Below are 17768 nucleotides of genomic sequence, written 5' to 3'. Positions count from 1 at the left end.
GATGTCTTGTTTAGGGCCACACGGTCAATTGTCACTTTCTCTGGAGCTTGAACAGTCATGTATTTGTGCATTCACCGTTGTTCATTGCAAAGAGGGACTTCTCTGATGAAGGGCAGGAGTAATGTGTATCTATGGGTTTAATAAAAAAAAAATATTTTAGAAGGCAGCTTGGCGCTATGACAATTTAGCTAAGATGATCTCACCACTTTTGTTTGTTTGTTTGTTTGATTGTTTTTGGACTAGGCTTAGAGTTCCAGATATGAATTTACTTTTGTGGAACAGGTCTCAAATGCAAACATAGAGCAGTTGGTTGCACTCATAACAGTCTTATCACTAGTGGGTATGCCCTGCCTGGAGCACTGGTCCTATAGCTGGCAAAGTTCATAATAGCCTGTATAGCAAGCACCTTCTGGCACTGTGAAAGCTTCCAGCTCAGTTACACTTTGGTTTCTTTATACCTCGCAACCACGATGTGTAGTGTCTTACCAATATGGTCTTATTGCCTAGTTCTGGTGAGTAACCTAGTGGAATGGCAATATCCTGCAATCTTTTGGAGGCCTCTTAGTATCTCTGCTCAACAACCAATAAGGAAGTGTATCTCTCATCAGACACTGGGGTTTTTGTTTAATAACGCAAGGCTTTCAGGAGTACTAGTATCTAACGTGGAATGCCCTCCCTGCTCTCCTTGATTTATGGTGTTTGAATTTGTTTACAAAATAGTAAGTTTGATATGACTGTTCACATGCCCTTTATTCTCATTCTCTCTCTCTCTCTCTCTCTCTCTCTCTCCCTCCCTCCCTCCCTCCCTCCCTCCCTCCCTCCCTCCCTCCCTCCCTCCCTCCCTCCCTCTCTCTCTCTCTCTCTCTCTCTCTCTCTCTCTCTCTCTCTCTCTCTCTCTCTTTCTCTGTCTCTCATCTTCCAATCTGCAACCCTGCTTAAACTTTCCAAGCCTCAAGTACCAGTTGTCTCTTTTGATATCACCTAGGCTATGCCATCTCTCCTCCCTTAAGAAATCTCCCACTAGAGTTGTAGTGGGCCCTTTCCAGTTTTTTGGTTTTCATATTATAAAAGGTAACAAGAATGCCGGGCATGGTGGCACATGCCTTTAATCTCAGCACTGGGGAGGCAGAGGCAGGTGAATTTCTGAGTTCGAGGCAAACCTGGTCTACAGAGTGAGTTCCAGGACAGCCAGGACTACACAGAGAAACCCTGTCTCGAAACAAACAAACAAACAAACAAACAAACAAACAAAGGTAACCAGAAATTACAGAGACTTGAAGGTAGGATTCATAGAGGACAGAGAAAGCATGCAGTATTTATGCAGTATTTATCTTTTGGGGTCCGGATTACTTCACTCAATATACCTATTCTCCCCCTGTCCCATCCATTTACTAGACAATTTTATAATTTTATTTTCTTACAGAATGTGGTGGTTTGAATATGAATGGTTCCTGTAGGCTCATATATTTGAATGCTTAGTCACCAGTGAACCATTTGAGCTATGGAAATGTTTAGAAGGATGAGGAGGCTTGACCTAGTTGAAGAAAATGTGTCACTGGAGGTGGGCTCTGAGATTTCAAAAGCTCATGCCAGACCCAGTCTCTCCCCTCCATGCCCCTTTCCCCAACCTTCCTGCCTATGGTTCAGCAGGTAGCTTTTAGCTACTTCTCCAGCACTACATCTGCTGCTTCATGCATCCTACCATGATGATAAAGGACTAAGTCCCTGAAATTGTAAGCAAGCCTCAAATTAAATGATTCCATTTTTAAGGTTGTCTAGGTCACAGTGAATTCACAGCAATAGAACAGTGATTAAGGCGCAGGTGAATATAAACCCATTTTGCATATGTGCCCCATTTCCCATATCCGTTCATCTGTTGATGGATTCATCTAGGGTAATTCCATTTTCTGGCTGTTGTGAGTAAAACAGCAGTGAATTTGAATGAGCAAGTATCTCTGTAGTAAAATATACAGAGCCTTTGGGGCATATGCCTAGGAGTTGGGACAATGGTAGGTCTCTTTCTATAGTTTTGGAAACCTCCACATTGATTCCCATGGTGGCTGTCTCAGTTTATACTCCTGCCACAGTACAAGTGTTCTCTTTTCCCCAAATCTTCACCAACATTTGTTGTTATTTGTTTTCTTTTTTTTTTTCCATTTTTTATTAGGTATTTCGCTCATTTACATTTGCAATGCTATACCAAAAGTCCCCCATAGCCACCCACCCCCTCTCCCCTACCCACCCACTCCCCTTTTATGGCCCTGGCGTTCCCCTGTACTGGGGCATATAAAGTTTGCGTGTCCAATGGGCCTCTCTTTCCAGTGATGGCCGGCTAGGCCATCTTTTGATGCATATGCAGCTAGAGTCAAGAGCTCCGGGGTACTGGTTAGTTCATAATGTTGTTCCACCTATAGGGTTGCAGATCCCTTTAGCTTCTTTGGTACTTTCTCTAGCTCCTTCATTGGGGGCCATGTGATCCATCCAATAGCCGACTGTGAGCATCCACTTCTATGTTTGCTAGGCCCAGGCATACTCTGAAAAGAGACAGCTATATCAGGGTCCTTTCAGCATAATCTTGCTAGTGTATGCAATGGTGTCAGCATTTGGAAGCTGATTATGGGATGGATCCCCGGATATGCTAGTGTCTACATGGTCCATCCTTTTATCTCAGCTCCAAACTTTGTCTCTGTAACTCCTTCCAAGGGTGTTTTGTTCCCTCTTCTAAGGAGGGGCATAGTGTTCACACTTCAGTCTTCATTTTTCTTGAGTTTCATGTGTTTAGGAAATTGTATCTTATATCTTGGGTATCTTAGGTTTTGGGCTAATATCCACTTATCAGTGAGTACATATTGTGTGAGTTCCTTTGTGAATGTGTTACCTCACTCAGGATGATGCCCTCCAGGTCGATCCATTTGGCTAGGAATTTCAAAAATTCATTCTTTTTAATAGCTGAGTAGTACTCCATTGTGTAGATGTACCACATTTTCTGTATTCATTCCTCTGTTGAGGGGCATCTGGGTTCCTTCCAGCTTCTGGCTATTATAAATAAGGCTGCTATGAACATAGTGGAGCATGTGTCCTTCTTACCAGTTGGGGCATCTTCTGGATATATGCCCAGGAGAGGTATTGCTGGATCCTCCGGTAGTACTATATCCAGTTTTCTGAGGAACCGCCAGACTGATTTCCAGAGTGGTTGTACAAGCCTGCAATCCCACCAACAATGGAGGAGTGTTCCTCTTTCTCCACATCCACGCCAGCATCTGCTGTCACCTGAAGTTTTGATCTTAGCCATTCTGCCTGGTGTGAGGTGGAATCTCAGGGTTGTTTTGATTTGCATTTCCCTGATGATTAAGGATGTTGAGCATTTTTTCAGGTGCTTCTCTGCCATTCGGTATTCCTCAGGTGAGAATTCTTTGTTCAGTTCTGAGCCCCATTTTTTAATGGGGTTATTTGATTTTCTGAAGTCCACCTTCTTGAGTTCTTTATATATGTTGGATATTAGTCCCCTATCTGATTTAGGATAGGTAAAGATCCTTTCCCAATCTGTTGGTGGTCTTTTTGTCTTATTGACGGTGTCTTTTGCCTTGCAGAAACTTTGGAGTTTCATTAGGTCCCATTTGTCAATTCTCGATCTTACAGAGCAAGCCATTGCTGTTCTGTTCAGGAATTTTTCCCCTGTACCCATATCTTCAAGGCTTTTCCCCACTTTCTCCTCTATAAGTTTCAGTGTCTCTGGTTTTATGTGAAGTTCCTTGATCCACTTAGATTTGACCTTAGTACAAGGAGATAAGTATGGATCGATTCGCATTCTTCTACATGATAACAACCAGTTGTGCCAGCACCAATTGTTGAAAATGCTGTCTTTCTTCCACTGGATGGTTTTAGCTCCCTTGTCGAAGATCAAGTGACCATAGGTGTGTGGGTTCATTTCTGGGTCTTCAATTCTATTCCATTGGTCTACTTGTCTGTCTCTATACCAGTACCATGCAGTTTTTATCACAATTGCCCTGTAGTAAAGCTTTAGGTCAGGCATGGTGATTCCGCCAGAGGTTCTTTTATCCTTGAGAAGAGTTTTTGCTATCCTAGGTTTTTTGTTATTCCAGATGAATTTGCAAATTGCTCCTTCTAATTCGTTGAAGAATTGAGTTGGAATTTTGATGGGGATTGCATTGAATCTGTAGATTGCTTTTGGCAAGATAGCCATTTTTACAATGTTGATCCTGCCAATCCATGAGCATGGGAGATCTTTCCATCTTCTGAGATCTTCTTTAATTTCTTTCTTCAGAGACTTGAAGTTTTTATCATACAGATCTTTTACTTCCTTAGTTAGAGTCACGCCGAGATATTTTATATTATTTGTGACTATTGAGAAGGGTGTTGTTTCCCTAATTTCTTTCTCAGCCTGTTTATTCTTTGTGTAGAGAAAGGCCATTGACTTGTTTGAGTTAATTTTATATCCAGCTACTTCACCAAAGCTGTTTATCAGGTTTAGGAGTTCTCTGGTGGAATTTTTAGGGTCACTTATATATACTATCATATCATCTGCAAAAAGTGATATTTTGACTTCCTCTTTTCCAATTTGTATCCCCTTGATCTCCTTTTGTTGTCGAATTGCTCTGGCTAATACTTCAAGTACTATGTTGAAAAGGTAGGGAGAAAGTGGGCAACCTTGTCTAGTCCCTGATTTTAGTGGGATTGCTTCCAGCTTCTCTCCATTTACTTTGATGTTGGCTACTGGTTTGCTGTAGATTGCTTTTATTATGTTTAGGTATGGGCCTTGAATTCCTGATCTTTCCAAAACTTTTATCATGAATGGGTGTTGGATCTTGTCAAATGCTTTTTCTGCATCTAACGAGATGATCATGTGGTTTTTGTCTTTGAGTTTGTTTATATAATGGATTACATTGATGGATTTTCGTATATTAAACCATCCCTGCATCCCTGGAATAAAACCTACTTGGTCAGGATGGATGATTTCTTTAATGTGTTCTTGGATTCGGTTAGCGAGAATTTTATTAAGGATTTTTGCATTGATATTCATAAGAGAAATTGGTCTGAAGTTCTCTATCTTTGTTGGATCTTTCTGTGGTTTAGGTATCAGAGTAATAGTGGCTTCATAAAATGAGTTGGGTAGAGTACCTTCTACTTCTATCTTGTGAAATAGTTTGTGCAGAACTGGAATTAGATCTTCTTTGAAGGTCTGATAGAACTCTGCACTAAACCCATCTGGTCCTGGGCTTTTTTTGGCTGGGAGACTATTAATAACTGCTTCTATTTCTTTAGGGGATATGGGACTGTTTAGAAGGTCAACTTGATCCTGATTCAACTTTGGTACCTGGTATCTGTCCAGAAATTTGTCCATTTCGTCCAGGTTTTCCAGTTTTGTTGAGTATAAGCTTTTGTAGAAGGATCTGATGGTGTTTTGGATTTCTTCAGGATCTGTTGTTATGTCTCCCTTTTCATTTCTGATTTTGTTGATTAGGATTTTGTCCCTTTGCCCTCTAGTGAGTCTAGCTAAGGGCTTATCTATCTTGTTGATTTTCTCAAAGAACCAACTCCTCGTTTGGTTAATTCTTTGAATAGTTCTTCTTGTTTCCACTTGGTTAATTTCACCCCTGAGTTTGATTATTTCCTGCCGTCTACTCCTCTTGGGTGAATTTGCTTCCTTTTTTTCTAGAGCTTTTAAATGTGTTGTCAAGCTGCTAGTATGTGCTCTCTCCCGTTTCTTCTTGGAGGTACTCAGAGCTATGAGTTTCCCTCTTAGAAATGCTTTCATTGTGTCCCAAAGGTTTGGGTATGTTGTGGCTTCATTTTCATTAAACTCTAAAAAGTCTTTAATTTCTTTCTTTATTCCTTCCTTGACCAAGGTATCATTGAGAAGAGTGTTGTTCAGTTTCCACGTGAATGTTGGCTTTCCATTCTTAATGTTGTTATTGAAGATCAGTCTTAGGCCATGGTGGTCTGATAGGATACATGGGACAATTTCAATATTTTTGTATCTGTTGAGGCCTATTTTGTGACCAATTATATGGTCAATTTTGGAGAAGGTCCCGTGAGGTGCTGAGAAGAAGGTATATCCTTTTGTTTTAGGATAAAATGTTTTGTAGATATCTGTCAGGTCCATTTGTTTCATAACTTCTGTTAGTTTCACTGTGTCCCTGTTTAGTTTCTGTTTCCACGATCTGTCCATTGATGAAAGTGGTGTGTTGAGGTCTCCCACTATTATTGTGTGAGGTGCAATGTGTGCTTTGAGCTTTACTAAAGTGTCTTTAATGAATGTGGCTGCCCTTGCATTTGGAGCGTAGATATTCAGAATTGAGAGTTCCTCTTGGAGGATTTTACCTTTGATGAGTATGAAGTGTCCCTCCTTGTCTTTTTTGATAACTTTGGGTTGGAAGTCGATTTTATCCGATATTAGAATGGCTACTCCAGCCTGTTTCTTCAGACCATTTGCTTGGAAAATTGTTTTCCAACCTTTCACTCTGAGGTAGTGTCTGTCTTTTTCCCTGAGATAGGTTTCCTGTAAGCAGCAGAATGTTGGATCCTGTTTGTGTAGCCAGTCTGTTAGTCTATGTCTTTTTATTGGGGAATTGAGTCCATTGATATTAAGAGATATTAAGGAAAGGTAATTGTTGCTTCCTGTTATTTTTGTTGTTAAAGTTGGCATTCTGTTCTTGTGGCTGTCTTCTTTTAGGTTTGTTGAGGGATTATCTTCTTGTTTTTTCTAGGGCGTGGTTCCCGTCCTTGTATTGGTTTTTTTCTGTTATTATCCTTTGAAGGGCTGGATTCGTGGAGAGATAATGGGTGAATTTAGTTTTGTCGTGGAATACTTTGGTTTCTCCATCTATGGTAATTGAGAGTTTGGCTGGGTATAGTAGCCTGGGCTGGCATTTGTGTTCTCTTAGTGTCTGTATAACATCTGTCCAGGCTCTTCTGGCTTTCATAGTCTCTGGTGAAAAATCTGGTGTAATTCTGATAGGCTTGCCTTTATATGTTACTTGACCTTTTTCCCTTACTGCTTTTAGTATTCTATCTTTATTTAGTGCATTTGGTGTTCTGATTATTATGTGTCGGGAGGAATTTCTTTTCTGGTCCAGTCTATTTGGAGTTCTGTAGGCTTCTTGTATGTTCATGGGCATCTCTTTCTTTAGATTTGGGAAGTTTTCTTCAATAATTTTGTTGAAGATGTTTGCTGGTCCTTTGAGTTGAAAATCTTCATTCTCATCCACTCCTATTATTCGTAGGTTTGGTCTTCTCATTGTGTCCTGGATTTCCTGGATGTTTTGAGTTAGGATCTTTTTGCATTTTCCATTTTCTTTGATTGTTGTGCCGATGTTCTCTATGGAGTCTTCTGCACCTGAGATTCTCTCTTCCATCTCTTGTATTCTGTTGCTGATGCTGGCATCTATGGTTCCAGATTTCTTTCCTAGGGTTTCTATCTCCAGCGTCGCCTCACTTTGGGTTTTCTTTATTGTGTCTACTTCCCTTTTTAGGTCTAGTATGGTTTTGTTCATTTCCATCACCTGTTTGGATGTGTTTTCCTGTTTTTCTATAAGGACTTCTACCTGTTTGGTTGTGTTTTCTTGTTTTTCTTTAAGGACTTGTAACTCTTTAGCAGTGTTTTCCTGTTTTTCTTTAAGGACTTGTAACTCTTTAGCAGTGTTCTCCTGTATTTCTTTAAGTGAGTTATTGAATTCCTTCTTTATGTCCTCTACCATCATCATGAGATATGCTTTTAAATCCAGGTCTACCTTTTCAGGTGTGTTAGGGTGTCCTGGATTGGGCGAAGTGGGCGTTCTGGGTTCTGATGATGGTGAGTGGTCCTGGCTTCTGTTAGTAGGATTCTTACGTTTACCTTTCGCCATCTGGCAATCTCTGGAGTTAGTTGTTATAGTTGTCTTTGTTAAGAGATTGTTCCTCTGTTGATTTTGTTACCCTCTATCAGCAGGCGTGGGAGACAAGCTCTCTTCTCTGAGTTTCAGTGGTCAGAGCAGTCTCTGTAGGCAAGCTCTCCTCTTTCAGGGAAGGTGTACAGTTATCTGGTGTTTGGACCTCCTCCTGGCTGAAGGTGAAGGCCCAAAACAGGATCTTTCCCAGAAGCTGTGTTGCTTTGGCCAGGAAGGTGGCCAGTTGTCTGGAGTCGAAGATGTCGCCGCCTGAGAAGCTCTGTGGCTTTTGTCCGGAAGGAGGCCGGCCGTCTGGAGCTGAGGATGGCGCTGCCTCAGAAGCTCTGTGGCTCTTGCAGGGAAGGTGGCTGGTTGTCTGGAGCTGAAGATGGCGCCGCCCAGAAGCTCTGCGACTCTCGCCCGTCCCAGAAACGGCTGGCACTCTGTATTCCACACGGTCACCTGTGCAGCCTGCCCTCCGCGGAGTCCCGGAGCCAAGAAGGCTCCCGCCGGCGCCTGTGCCACAAACCTCTCAGGCCGGGCAGACCCCCGTGCTCTCACCAGGAAGGTGGCCGGCTGTCTGGAGCTGAAGATGGCGCCGCCCAGAAGCTCTGCGACTCTCGCCCGTCCCAGAAACGGCTGGCACTCTGTATTCCACACGGTCACCCGTGCAGCCTGCCCTCCGCGGAGTCCCGGAGCCAAGAAGGCTCCCGCCGGCGCCTGTGCCACAAACCTCTCAGGCCAGGCAGACCCCCGTGCTCTCACCAGGAAGGTGGCCGGCTGTCTGGCGTTATTTGTTTTCTTGATGATGGACATTCTGACTGGGGTGAGGTGGTTATCTCAAAGTTGTTTTGATTTGCATTTGAATGATGTTGAACAGTTCTGGAAGTGTTTATTAGCAATCTCTATTTCTTCTTTTGAGATTTCTCTGCACATACCCATGCAAGCTTTTTGACTGGTTGATTTTTTTTTTTTTTTTTGATGTTTAGCTTCCAAAGTATTTTTGTTTTTGTGTTTGTTTGTTTTTTTTTTTTTTTTTTTGTTTGCTTAGTGGGCTACCTTTTCACTTAGTAGTTTCCTTTGCTGTACAGAAGCCGTTTTTAGTTTCCTAACCATCTCATTTGCCACACGTTGGTCTTATTTTATGTACGGTTGCAATCTTACTCAGGACGTTCTTGCCTGTACCTGAATCTTCAACTCTATCCACTACTTTTTCATCCAGCAGTTTCAGATTCTCTTGGTCATAATGAATGATAATTTTCATGCAATCTTAATTAGGTCTATAACTATATTTTTGAGAAATTTTGCATCTATATTCACAAGGGATATTGGGGATGCCATACTTTTCTTTTGTGTTGCTGTGTCTTTATCTGAGTTTTAGTATCAGGGTTTGAGCTTAAGCTTTCTGTTTCATGTAATAATTTGAGCAGTGCTGTTTTTTAGTTTGAGGTCTGATAGAAGTCTATAGTGAATTCATTCATTGGGGCCTAGATTTTTTTTTTTGAGGGAGCTGTTATTGGTTCAGTCTCACTGGTAGTTACAGATCCTTTATGAGTCTTTCATCTTGCTTTAATTTTGGTAGGTCACATGATTCTAGAAAACCATCTACATATTTATTTTTCCCAGCTTAGGATGTTTTTGGTATGCACTTATGGTTTTCTAAGTTTCATTGATGTCCGTTATAATGGCTCACTTGAAACCTCAGATTTCACTAATGTGATTTTCTCTCTTCAGTTGGTTTGATTAAGGCAGTGGTCCTCAACCTGTGGGCCATAACCCCTTTGGGGGGGGAGGGTCACATGTCAGATATCCTGCATATCAGGAATTTACAGTACAACTTATAACTAGCAAAATTACAGTTATGAAGTAGCAACAAAGAAAGTTTAGGGGCTATGGGTCACCACAACATGAGGCATTGTGTTAAAGGGTTACAGCAATAGGCCAATTGAAAACCACTGGGTTAAGGGGTTGCCAATTTTGTTTATGTTTTGAAGGATCAACTTCTTATCTCATTGCCATTGTTTTTAATTTTCTTTTCCACTAATGCATGCTCTGATCTTTATTATTTCCCCTCTCCTACATTGTGGAGAAATTTCAAAATTTCATAGTCTTGTCTTTAATTATCATAATATGTGTGTACATGTACATATATGTATATGTAACCTATTGAGCCCATCCAGTGTTTTGGTATGCATACTGGACTGGACACCACATGTGGGAGCTCTGCCCCGGAGGACACTGACTCTCCCCTCTCCGCAGCCATTGGCCGCTAAACCACAGGGACCATGCAGAATTTCCCCTGCATATTTTGGTACATCATGCCAATTTTTTTGTTTTTGTTTTTTCATGCAATTGTATTGTTGACACTTTATGGATACATTTTTCTCTGTCATGTCTAGGGTATGCTAACAGCTAAAGAGCCTCTGGCTGTCTTTCTGCCCCTTCTTGTACAATTTTCCCTGAGCCTTGGTTCTAGGGGTTGTATTGCAGCTGCCTTATTTGGATTTGGGCTCCCCACTGCCATGGGATGGTACTCAGGTAGACAAGGAGTCAGCAAAAATGACAAACAGACACAAGGGAGTGGGTGCTGGATCTGAATGTCATTTCTCAAAGCAAGCATCAGACTTATTTTACATAAGAAAACGAGGAGGTTAGGTGATACATTAAGGTCATCCTAGGTACATTGAGGTTACCCAATGCAGAATGACTCTTTGCACAAAACAGAGAAATACATACATAAAAGATAGCAAGAACCAGCAGTGTTTACAACTGGGATAAAAAACAATATTTACAACTGGGATAAAAATCAGCCCTACCTAAGGTCAGCTTATTCTTAGAAGCCAGGGGCAAGGGCTTTATGCCCTTGCCATAGTTCCAATTCTATTCTATTGTATTATCCACTTTCTCCCTAGGCCATTGTGAATTCCTGTATATGGGAGTGACTCAACTCTTATTCTAAGTATTTGCTCTAGTTCCTTCTTATACCACAACCCACCTTCTTCCTAGGCCATTGTAAAGTCCTGTATATGGGAGTGACTTAGTTGTTATTTTATGTATCTGTAGGGAAACTCCATTTATCAGAGGAACCCACCAACTTTCTTCTAATATGTAATGTAGTCTGCCACACATGACTGTAATGAGAATTCTAAGTTTACTTTGTGAACTTGCCTTGAGATTTCTTCTCTAGTCCAGTAAACTGCAATACCTGATTTCTTTCATTATCTCTCTTTCAACAATGGAGGCAATTCGTCTGAATAAGTAACATCCTTAGGAAATTCAAAGCCCAAGGTTGGCTCAACGATTGCTTAGGATATTGGAACACTGGTGGAGGCCAATCTAACTTAGTCATTTGTCAAATCATTCCTTGGAGGCACTTATAATAAAACAATACTGAAAGGAAGCGTGCAAAACCCTTCACCAGACTATTGCAAGGACATATCTGGAGCATCTGTGCTATGGGAGGCCAAACACTCTCCAAGAGACCAGTTTCTGTGAAACTTTTTGCCTCAGGACTGCAGCCAAGCTTTTGGACTTGTCAGGTAGACTCCACTGGAGTGGGTGTGGCACCCCACAGTGACGACTTCTCTGATTTTTGACCAGTTGTGGATCTCTGTAAAGGTCTCCATCTGTCACAAAAGGAAGCATCTTAGGAGACAGGTGAGAGCTACAGTTATCTGTGAGTGCAGGATAGGTATTTAGAGAACAGGAAATACATTGGTTTGGGAACCTGGAAGTATTCAGTCCTTTTCTCAGGTCTCTCTGAGTTCTCTAGCCCCGGTTTGCAGCACCGGGCATGATCATTCCTCCCTGTTGAACAGATCTCACATCTACTTAGATAGCAGCTGGCTAAGCCCCTCCTACAGGGGCACTAGCATTGTACCTTGGTGGGTATCCCACTGGTTTAGTCAGTGTTGTAGTTCATTGGCTTTGCAGCTGGATGGGGCTCCTGAAGCCTCCCTGTCCTGGAAGCTTGCATAGCACCTTCCAGTATTATGAGAGAGCTGCTCCTTGCAGAGGAGGCTGCCATGCTGTTTCCGGCTCAATTCTTCCAAGTCTTGCACCTAACTTATGTGGCATCTTCACCAATAGGGACTTAACCTCCCAACTGTGGGAGGCAACAAAGCTCAATGGTGACAACCTCTAGTATTCTGGAGTCTCTAATTATACTTCCCCGAATGACAACTTGAGAGTTTTCTGGTGCCTGGGTACTCTGGGGGCTTCGTTAGGTAGTCTATAGATTGTGGAGACCCTTAAGTCATGCCACTGCAATACCTTCATTCAAAATATAAATCCATCCATATGTATTGTGCTGGCTGATACCAGGTCATATCACTTCTGGGCTGCTATGAGAAGGCAGGTTGACCAAGCCATGTTAAGCAAGCCAGTAAGCGGCCCTCTCAGTGACCTCTGCATCAGCTTCTGCCTCCAGGTTCTTGCCTTGTTTCAGTTCCATAGAGGATGAAGAGTGATGTGGATAACCCCTTCCTCCCCAAATTGCTTTTAATTCACAGCAGTAGGAACCCACACACACACATTTGTATATATTTGTGTGTGTGTATACATATACATATACATATACATATACATATACATATACATATACATATACATATACATATACATACACACACACACACACACACACACACACACACATACACACATATATATAATGTGTAATTGTACCCTAAGTTAGAGAGTTACCCCACTCTCCATTTTTCCATTTATCCCATTCATAAACCTTGTATCCTCCATCACCCACTCTAGAACTCCTTCACCTAACTCCACTTGGCCACTATCTACATGCCTGGTTTCTGAAGTTCCTTCCAGGCTATACAATGGCATATATATATTTGGAGCTAGAAGCCACAAATAGAGAACATGGTATTGTCTTTCTGGGTCTGGAATTCTGGAATGTGTGAAATCGAAGGCAGGAATTCAGTCTATTAGACTTCCCTGAGGTAGGTGTAAATTTAGTATACAACATGTGGCAATTCACATATGAAGCCAATAGATAATTTAGAGCAGCAGTTCTTCACCCCTGGGTTGTGACCAGTTTGAGGTTGCATATCAGATATCCTGGATATCAGATATTTACATTCCGAGTCATAACAGAAGTGAAATTACAGTAATAAAGTAGCAACAAAATAGCGGTATGGTTGGGGGTCTCAGCATGAGGAACTGTACTAAAGGGTTTCAGCGTTAGGAAGGGTGAGAACCACCGACTTGGAACCTGAAGGGTACAGCTTAGCAACCCAGAGTTGAATTTCTGTTGTGTGTTTAGACGTGATGAGAAACAAAGGTCTCTACTGTCACCACACTCCTTCAAGACTCGCTGCTTGCATTACATTTACGTGTGTGTTGGTGAACAAGAGTTCTGTAGCTTGGCTATAGAATGTATGGTCTGTTCTGCATCCTCAAAGTGTACTAATTTACTGATACTTTCAGATACCATTTTAATTTTTGTTTAGAGCCACACCAGAATGTAATATTAAACCACAAACCATCAAGTAAACATTCAGGAAATATTTTCTATAAGGAAATATGATATAGACTAAGGATGAAAAAACATTACAGTTTACAAATAATTTTTCAGTATGCTTTTGAGTAGCTACAGTTGATAAAATACTGCATCAAAACAAACAATATTTGTCAATCTAGGGATGAGTATTAGTTAACTGGCCTTTCTTCAGTTGGCTGAATCTTATTTGATTGGTTGCACTGTGCTCTCTGGGGCCCTCAGGTCATGTGTGTGTGTGTGTATGAGTGTGTGTGCGCGTGCTGTGCTCTCTGGGGGCTCTCAGGTCATGTGTGTGTGTGTATGTGTGTGTGTGTGTGTGTGTGTGTGTGTGTGTGTGTGCGAGTGCGTGCTGTGCTCTCTGGGGGCTCTCAGGTCATACTTGCTCCTTTCTCCTCCTCACCATTTCACTTGGCAGATTAGAGAGACGGAGTCTGGAGGCTATAAAATGGAAGAGACTCACAATGCTAACCTTTGGTATAACGATATAAAAACAGAAATTTGCCAGCTTTCGCCTTTTACAACTTTGAAGGGAAAGAGGAAGAGAGGGCAATAAGAACCGAACGCAATGTGATTTGCACAGATTGTACCCGGTGGACCTAAAAGGGTGATTTCTTATCTCTTTAGATCAACTTCTGAGACAAGCAGTATGACATCTACGAGCAGGTAAGGGGGTTAGGAAAGCTGCTGAAAGTGAACACACTTAAAGTGGCATTAATGATCCACTGTTGGTTAAAAACATTGCTATTGCTAATGAATATGCAGACCTAGGGTTGCTGTTGCTAATGAATATGCAAGTAATTTCGTATGTTTTATTCAGCTTAGAAATAGTTTAAGTGTTCTGGGACTTGCTCTTATCACTAGAATGGATTGGAGGCACTGAACCCAGTAAGATCTAAGGATGCATAAATTGGTTTATGAAGCAAAATCATGATAGATCATTTTCTCTGTAAGGCACCGGAGGAAGCAGCATTTATGGCTCATGAGGTTTTAAGGGTCAAAAAATGCATTTAGGACACAGGTGTGATTGTATACGCCTGCAGCCCAGCAGTTTTCAACCTTCCAGATGCTGTGACCCTTTAATACAGTTCCTCGTGTTGTGTTGACCCCCAGCCATAAAAATATTGTCATCACAACTTCATAACTGTAACTTTGCTACTGTTATAAACCATAATGTAAATATCTGATGTGCAAGGTATCTGATATTTGACCTTTGTGAAAAGGCTGTTTGACCCTGAAGGGGTCGAGATCCACAGGTTAGAACCACTGCTAAACCCTGCATTTGGGAAGAGGAGGTGGGGAAGAACAGGAGTTAGAGGTCAGTTTGATCTAAGTCAGTCTATCTATCTGTCTGTCTGTCTCTCACTCTCTCCTCCCTCCCTTCCCCCCCCCCCCCCCTCCAAAAAGTTAGCTATGTGGTCTGGTCCTTCTCTTAAGCATAATACCCAATACCAAGTGGTCTTCAAATCATGTGCACGCAAGCAACTCTGAATGTACTTAGTAGGTTGTGTTTATATACTGACTCAGACACACGTCACAACAGAAATTCAAGAAGAGGAGGCCAGGGATTTGAGAGGGCACAAGGGGGCTTGGCACGGTTGGAGCGGGAGAAAGGAGGGAGAAAGGAGGGAAACTGTGTCACATGTCTGTAATCCCAACACTTGGGAGGTGGGAGTCGGGAGGTTCAGAGGCTCACAGTCATCCTCAGCTACTTAATGAGTTCAAGGTCATCCCGGCCTACCTAAGAACCAACTCCAACAGAATAAATAAAGGTTTAGAGCATGGTTTACAACACAAAGGGCAGAAAAGTATGGAAAAATAAAATAGTTAAAAGTAGATATATTAACATACTATAAATATCTTATTATATCTGGAAAACATGAAATGTGTGAATGCCTTTTCATTATAATAAGTATTTTAGATTCAAAATTAAAAATTCCAGACAGGTGAGTATGAGTCGGTTAGGTGTGGCCAAAACAATGTAATGAGCAAGCAAAATCCACAGCTTGGATTTCAGAAGCTGCTCATGCAGGCACACAGCTTGCTTGCTCTCAGCAGCCCCTTTTGTACTTTGACTAGGACTGTGATTGGAGCTGCTGCCCTGAACCGTGTTTTGTTCTCTCCTGCAGTTAATTGCTACCCCTTCATCATCAGCAGCAGCAGCAACAGGAGGAAGAGGAAGAGGAAGAAGGGGAGGAGGAGGAGGAGAAGGAAGATGGCACCCAGGGGCTCACTGAGAAATGAAGAGTCCACGTTCTTCCCTTGGTCACAGCTAAAAGGAGCCAATAAACCAAAAGTGGACCAATTTTCAGGCTTGTCGATCTGTTTGTGTGTGTGTGTGTGTGTGTGTTTGTGTGTGTGTGTGTGTGTGTGTGTGTGTGTGTGTATGTGTAGGGAAATCAGTGGTGTCAACTGTGGGTCTTCTTCAATGACTCTCTGAGCTCTTCCTGTTACTCTCAGCATCCCTCCTCCAACACACACACACACACACACACTTACACACTTTGCAGCCTTACTTCCGGGGTCAAGTGCCTGAATCAGAACCATCCTGCGTGTGTACCCTGTATCCCTGGCCTTGGATAGATAGGAAGAAACAAGGTGAATGTTAGTATGCACTTCTCTGCTTCCTGGCTGTAGGCTCAATACCATGCCTTCTTTACTGTGGTGGACCGTCACCCTCCCACTGTGAGCCAAGTCAAATCCCCGCCCCTTTCATAAATCACTTTTGTCAGGTATTCTGTCAGACAGTGGGAAAGGTAACTGAGACAGGCGCCTGCTTCTCAGCAAGGTCCAGGCTTGCAGCTGCAGGTATCCACACAGGAAGGCAAGCTTCAGAAACTGCCTGGTCAGATCAATCCAGTTGCTAGGGACCTAGGGACAAGGACAAGAACGGTGGGTGCCTAGACGCCTCCTCACCTGTGAGTAGCAAAAGCTGCAGACTGTGCTTTGTGACATACCAGATCTAGGAAGAGACATGCGTTTCTGGGCATGTCTGACAGATTATCTAGGTCATGGTAACAGAGATGGGAAGATCTGTTATAAATGCCCCTGGTGTTGGGATGTCCCTCTCCAGTGTGCTTGGGAGTGTAGGGTAGCCCATTGAACAAGTTTGCAAAGACTTCAGGAGGCTCCAGCTGATTCATACCTCTTAAGGTGTAGTGGGGTGGGGGTTGGGGGGGGTATGGGGTGGAGGAGGAGCCATATTGGTTCTTGACATGTAGCAAGTAGACTGCTGACTGCAACTGTAAAAGAGTGGTGTTTTGTTTCTAGAACCTCTTCATTTTAAATAAAGTTTCCACAAGTGTCAGCTTTTCACCACTGCTTCAGGTCTCATGCAACTGAGCTTCTGCCATTATACAATTCATCTCTGTCCGACATTTTTAGACTCCAGGAAGCCTTCTACCCTCAGGAACTTCCTTTCCTCCTGAACGGTTCTTCTAAGCCCAGGGCTAGGCTTCCCCCTCCCCTGGCTGTTTGGTAAAAATTGCAGTGAGAATGGAGGTACAGGAGCAAGGAGGAGCCTGCCTTTTATTTTTACTTATTCACTTTACATTCCACTCTGCCCCCCTCTCAGTCATCCCTTCCCACGATCCTTCCCCCATCCTCCTCCCCTTCTTCTCTGAGCTGTTGGGGGCCTCCCTGGGTATTCTCCCCTCCCTCCCCCTACCAATACTGGTACTTCAAGTCCCTGAGAGGCTAGGCGCTTCCTCTCCCACTGAGGCCAGATAAGGTAGCCCAGCGAGAAGAACAACATATCCCACAGGCAGGCAACAGCTTTTGGGATAGCCCACGCTCCCGTTGATTCGGACCCACATGAAGACCAAGCTGTACATCTGCTACATATGAGCAGGGAGGCCTAGGTCCATCTCGTGTATGTTCTTTGGTTGGTGGTTCAGACTCTGAGAGCCCCAAGGGTCCAGGTTCAGTGACTCTGTTGGTCTTCCTGTGGTGTTTCTATCCCCTTTGGGGGCCCCAAACTTTCCTCCTATTCTGTAAGAGTCTCTAAGCTCCATCCACTGTTTGGCTGTGGGTGTTGGTATCTGTCTGAATAGGTTGCTGGGTGGAGCCTCTCAGAGGGTAACGTAGGAGGAGCCTTTCTTAAAGGGTCCAGTCCCTGTTGTCTACATCAGCCAAAATCTGTCATGCTTTCCTTTATCCACCCGACTCAGAGATCAACACTGACCACCATAGTAGACGTTGGTGATGGCTACTTCCTGTGAAAAAGGGGTATTTTAGGGAGTCAACCAGAGACAGGTGAGCCCCTAAGGGCAGGGAAGGTCTCTCAGGTCAGTCAAGAGGAAGGACTGTTTTAGAATTCAGTTGGTTGTGCAAACCTAGGGTGCCAGAGAGCCATTACACATGTA

At 42.8% G+C, this 17768-nt stretch overlaps 1 protein-coding gene across 6 annotated transcripts in view; it reads left to right on the top strand.

Moving 5' to 3' along the window:
- Adam32 (a disintegrin and metallopeptidase domain 32) overlaps window positions 1-15710 on the top strand; it is a 112776-nt gene extending 97066 nt beyond the window's left edge. For all 6 annotated transcript variants that reach the window (XR_378789.2, XR_378788.2, XM_006509165.3 and 3 more), the window contains 2 exons: window positions 14032-14070; window positions 15534-15710. Coding sequence is in view for 4 of the 6 variants with exons in the window: in NM_153397.2 (NP_700446.2) it covers window positions 14032-14070; window positions 15534-15537 (43 nt within the window). In the remaining 2 variants the exon portion in view is untranslated. The remainder of the gene's footprint in view (window positions 1-14031; window positions 14071-15533) is intronic.
- Window positions 15711-17768: the final 2058 nt, after the last annotated feature.

This window comes from Mus musculus, chromosome 8, assembly GCF_000001635.26.
Source record: "Mus musculus strain C57BL/6J chromosome 8, GRCm38.p6 C57BL/6J".
Lineage (NCBI taxonomy): Eukaryota > Metazoa > Chordata > Mammalia > Rodentia > Muridae > Mus > Mus musculus.
Note: the sequence above shows the minus strand (reverse complement) of the source record. Positions and strands in the feature narration are given on the sequence as shown.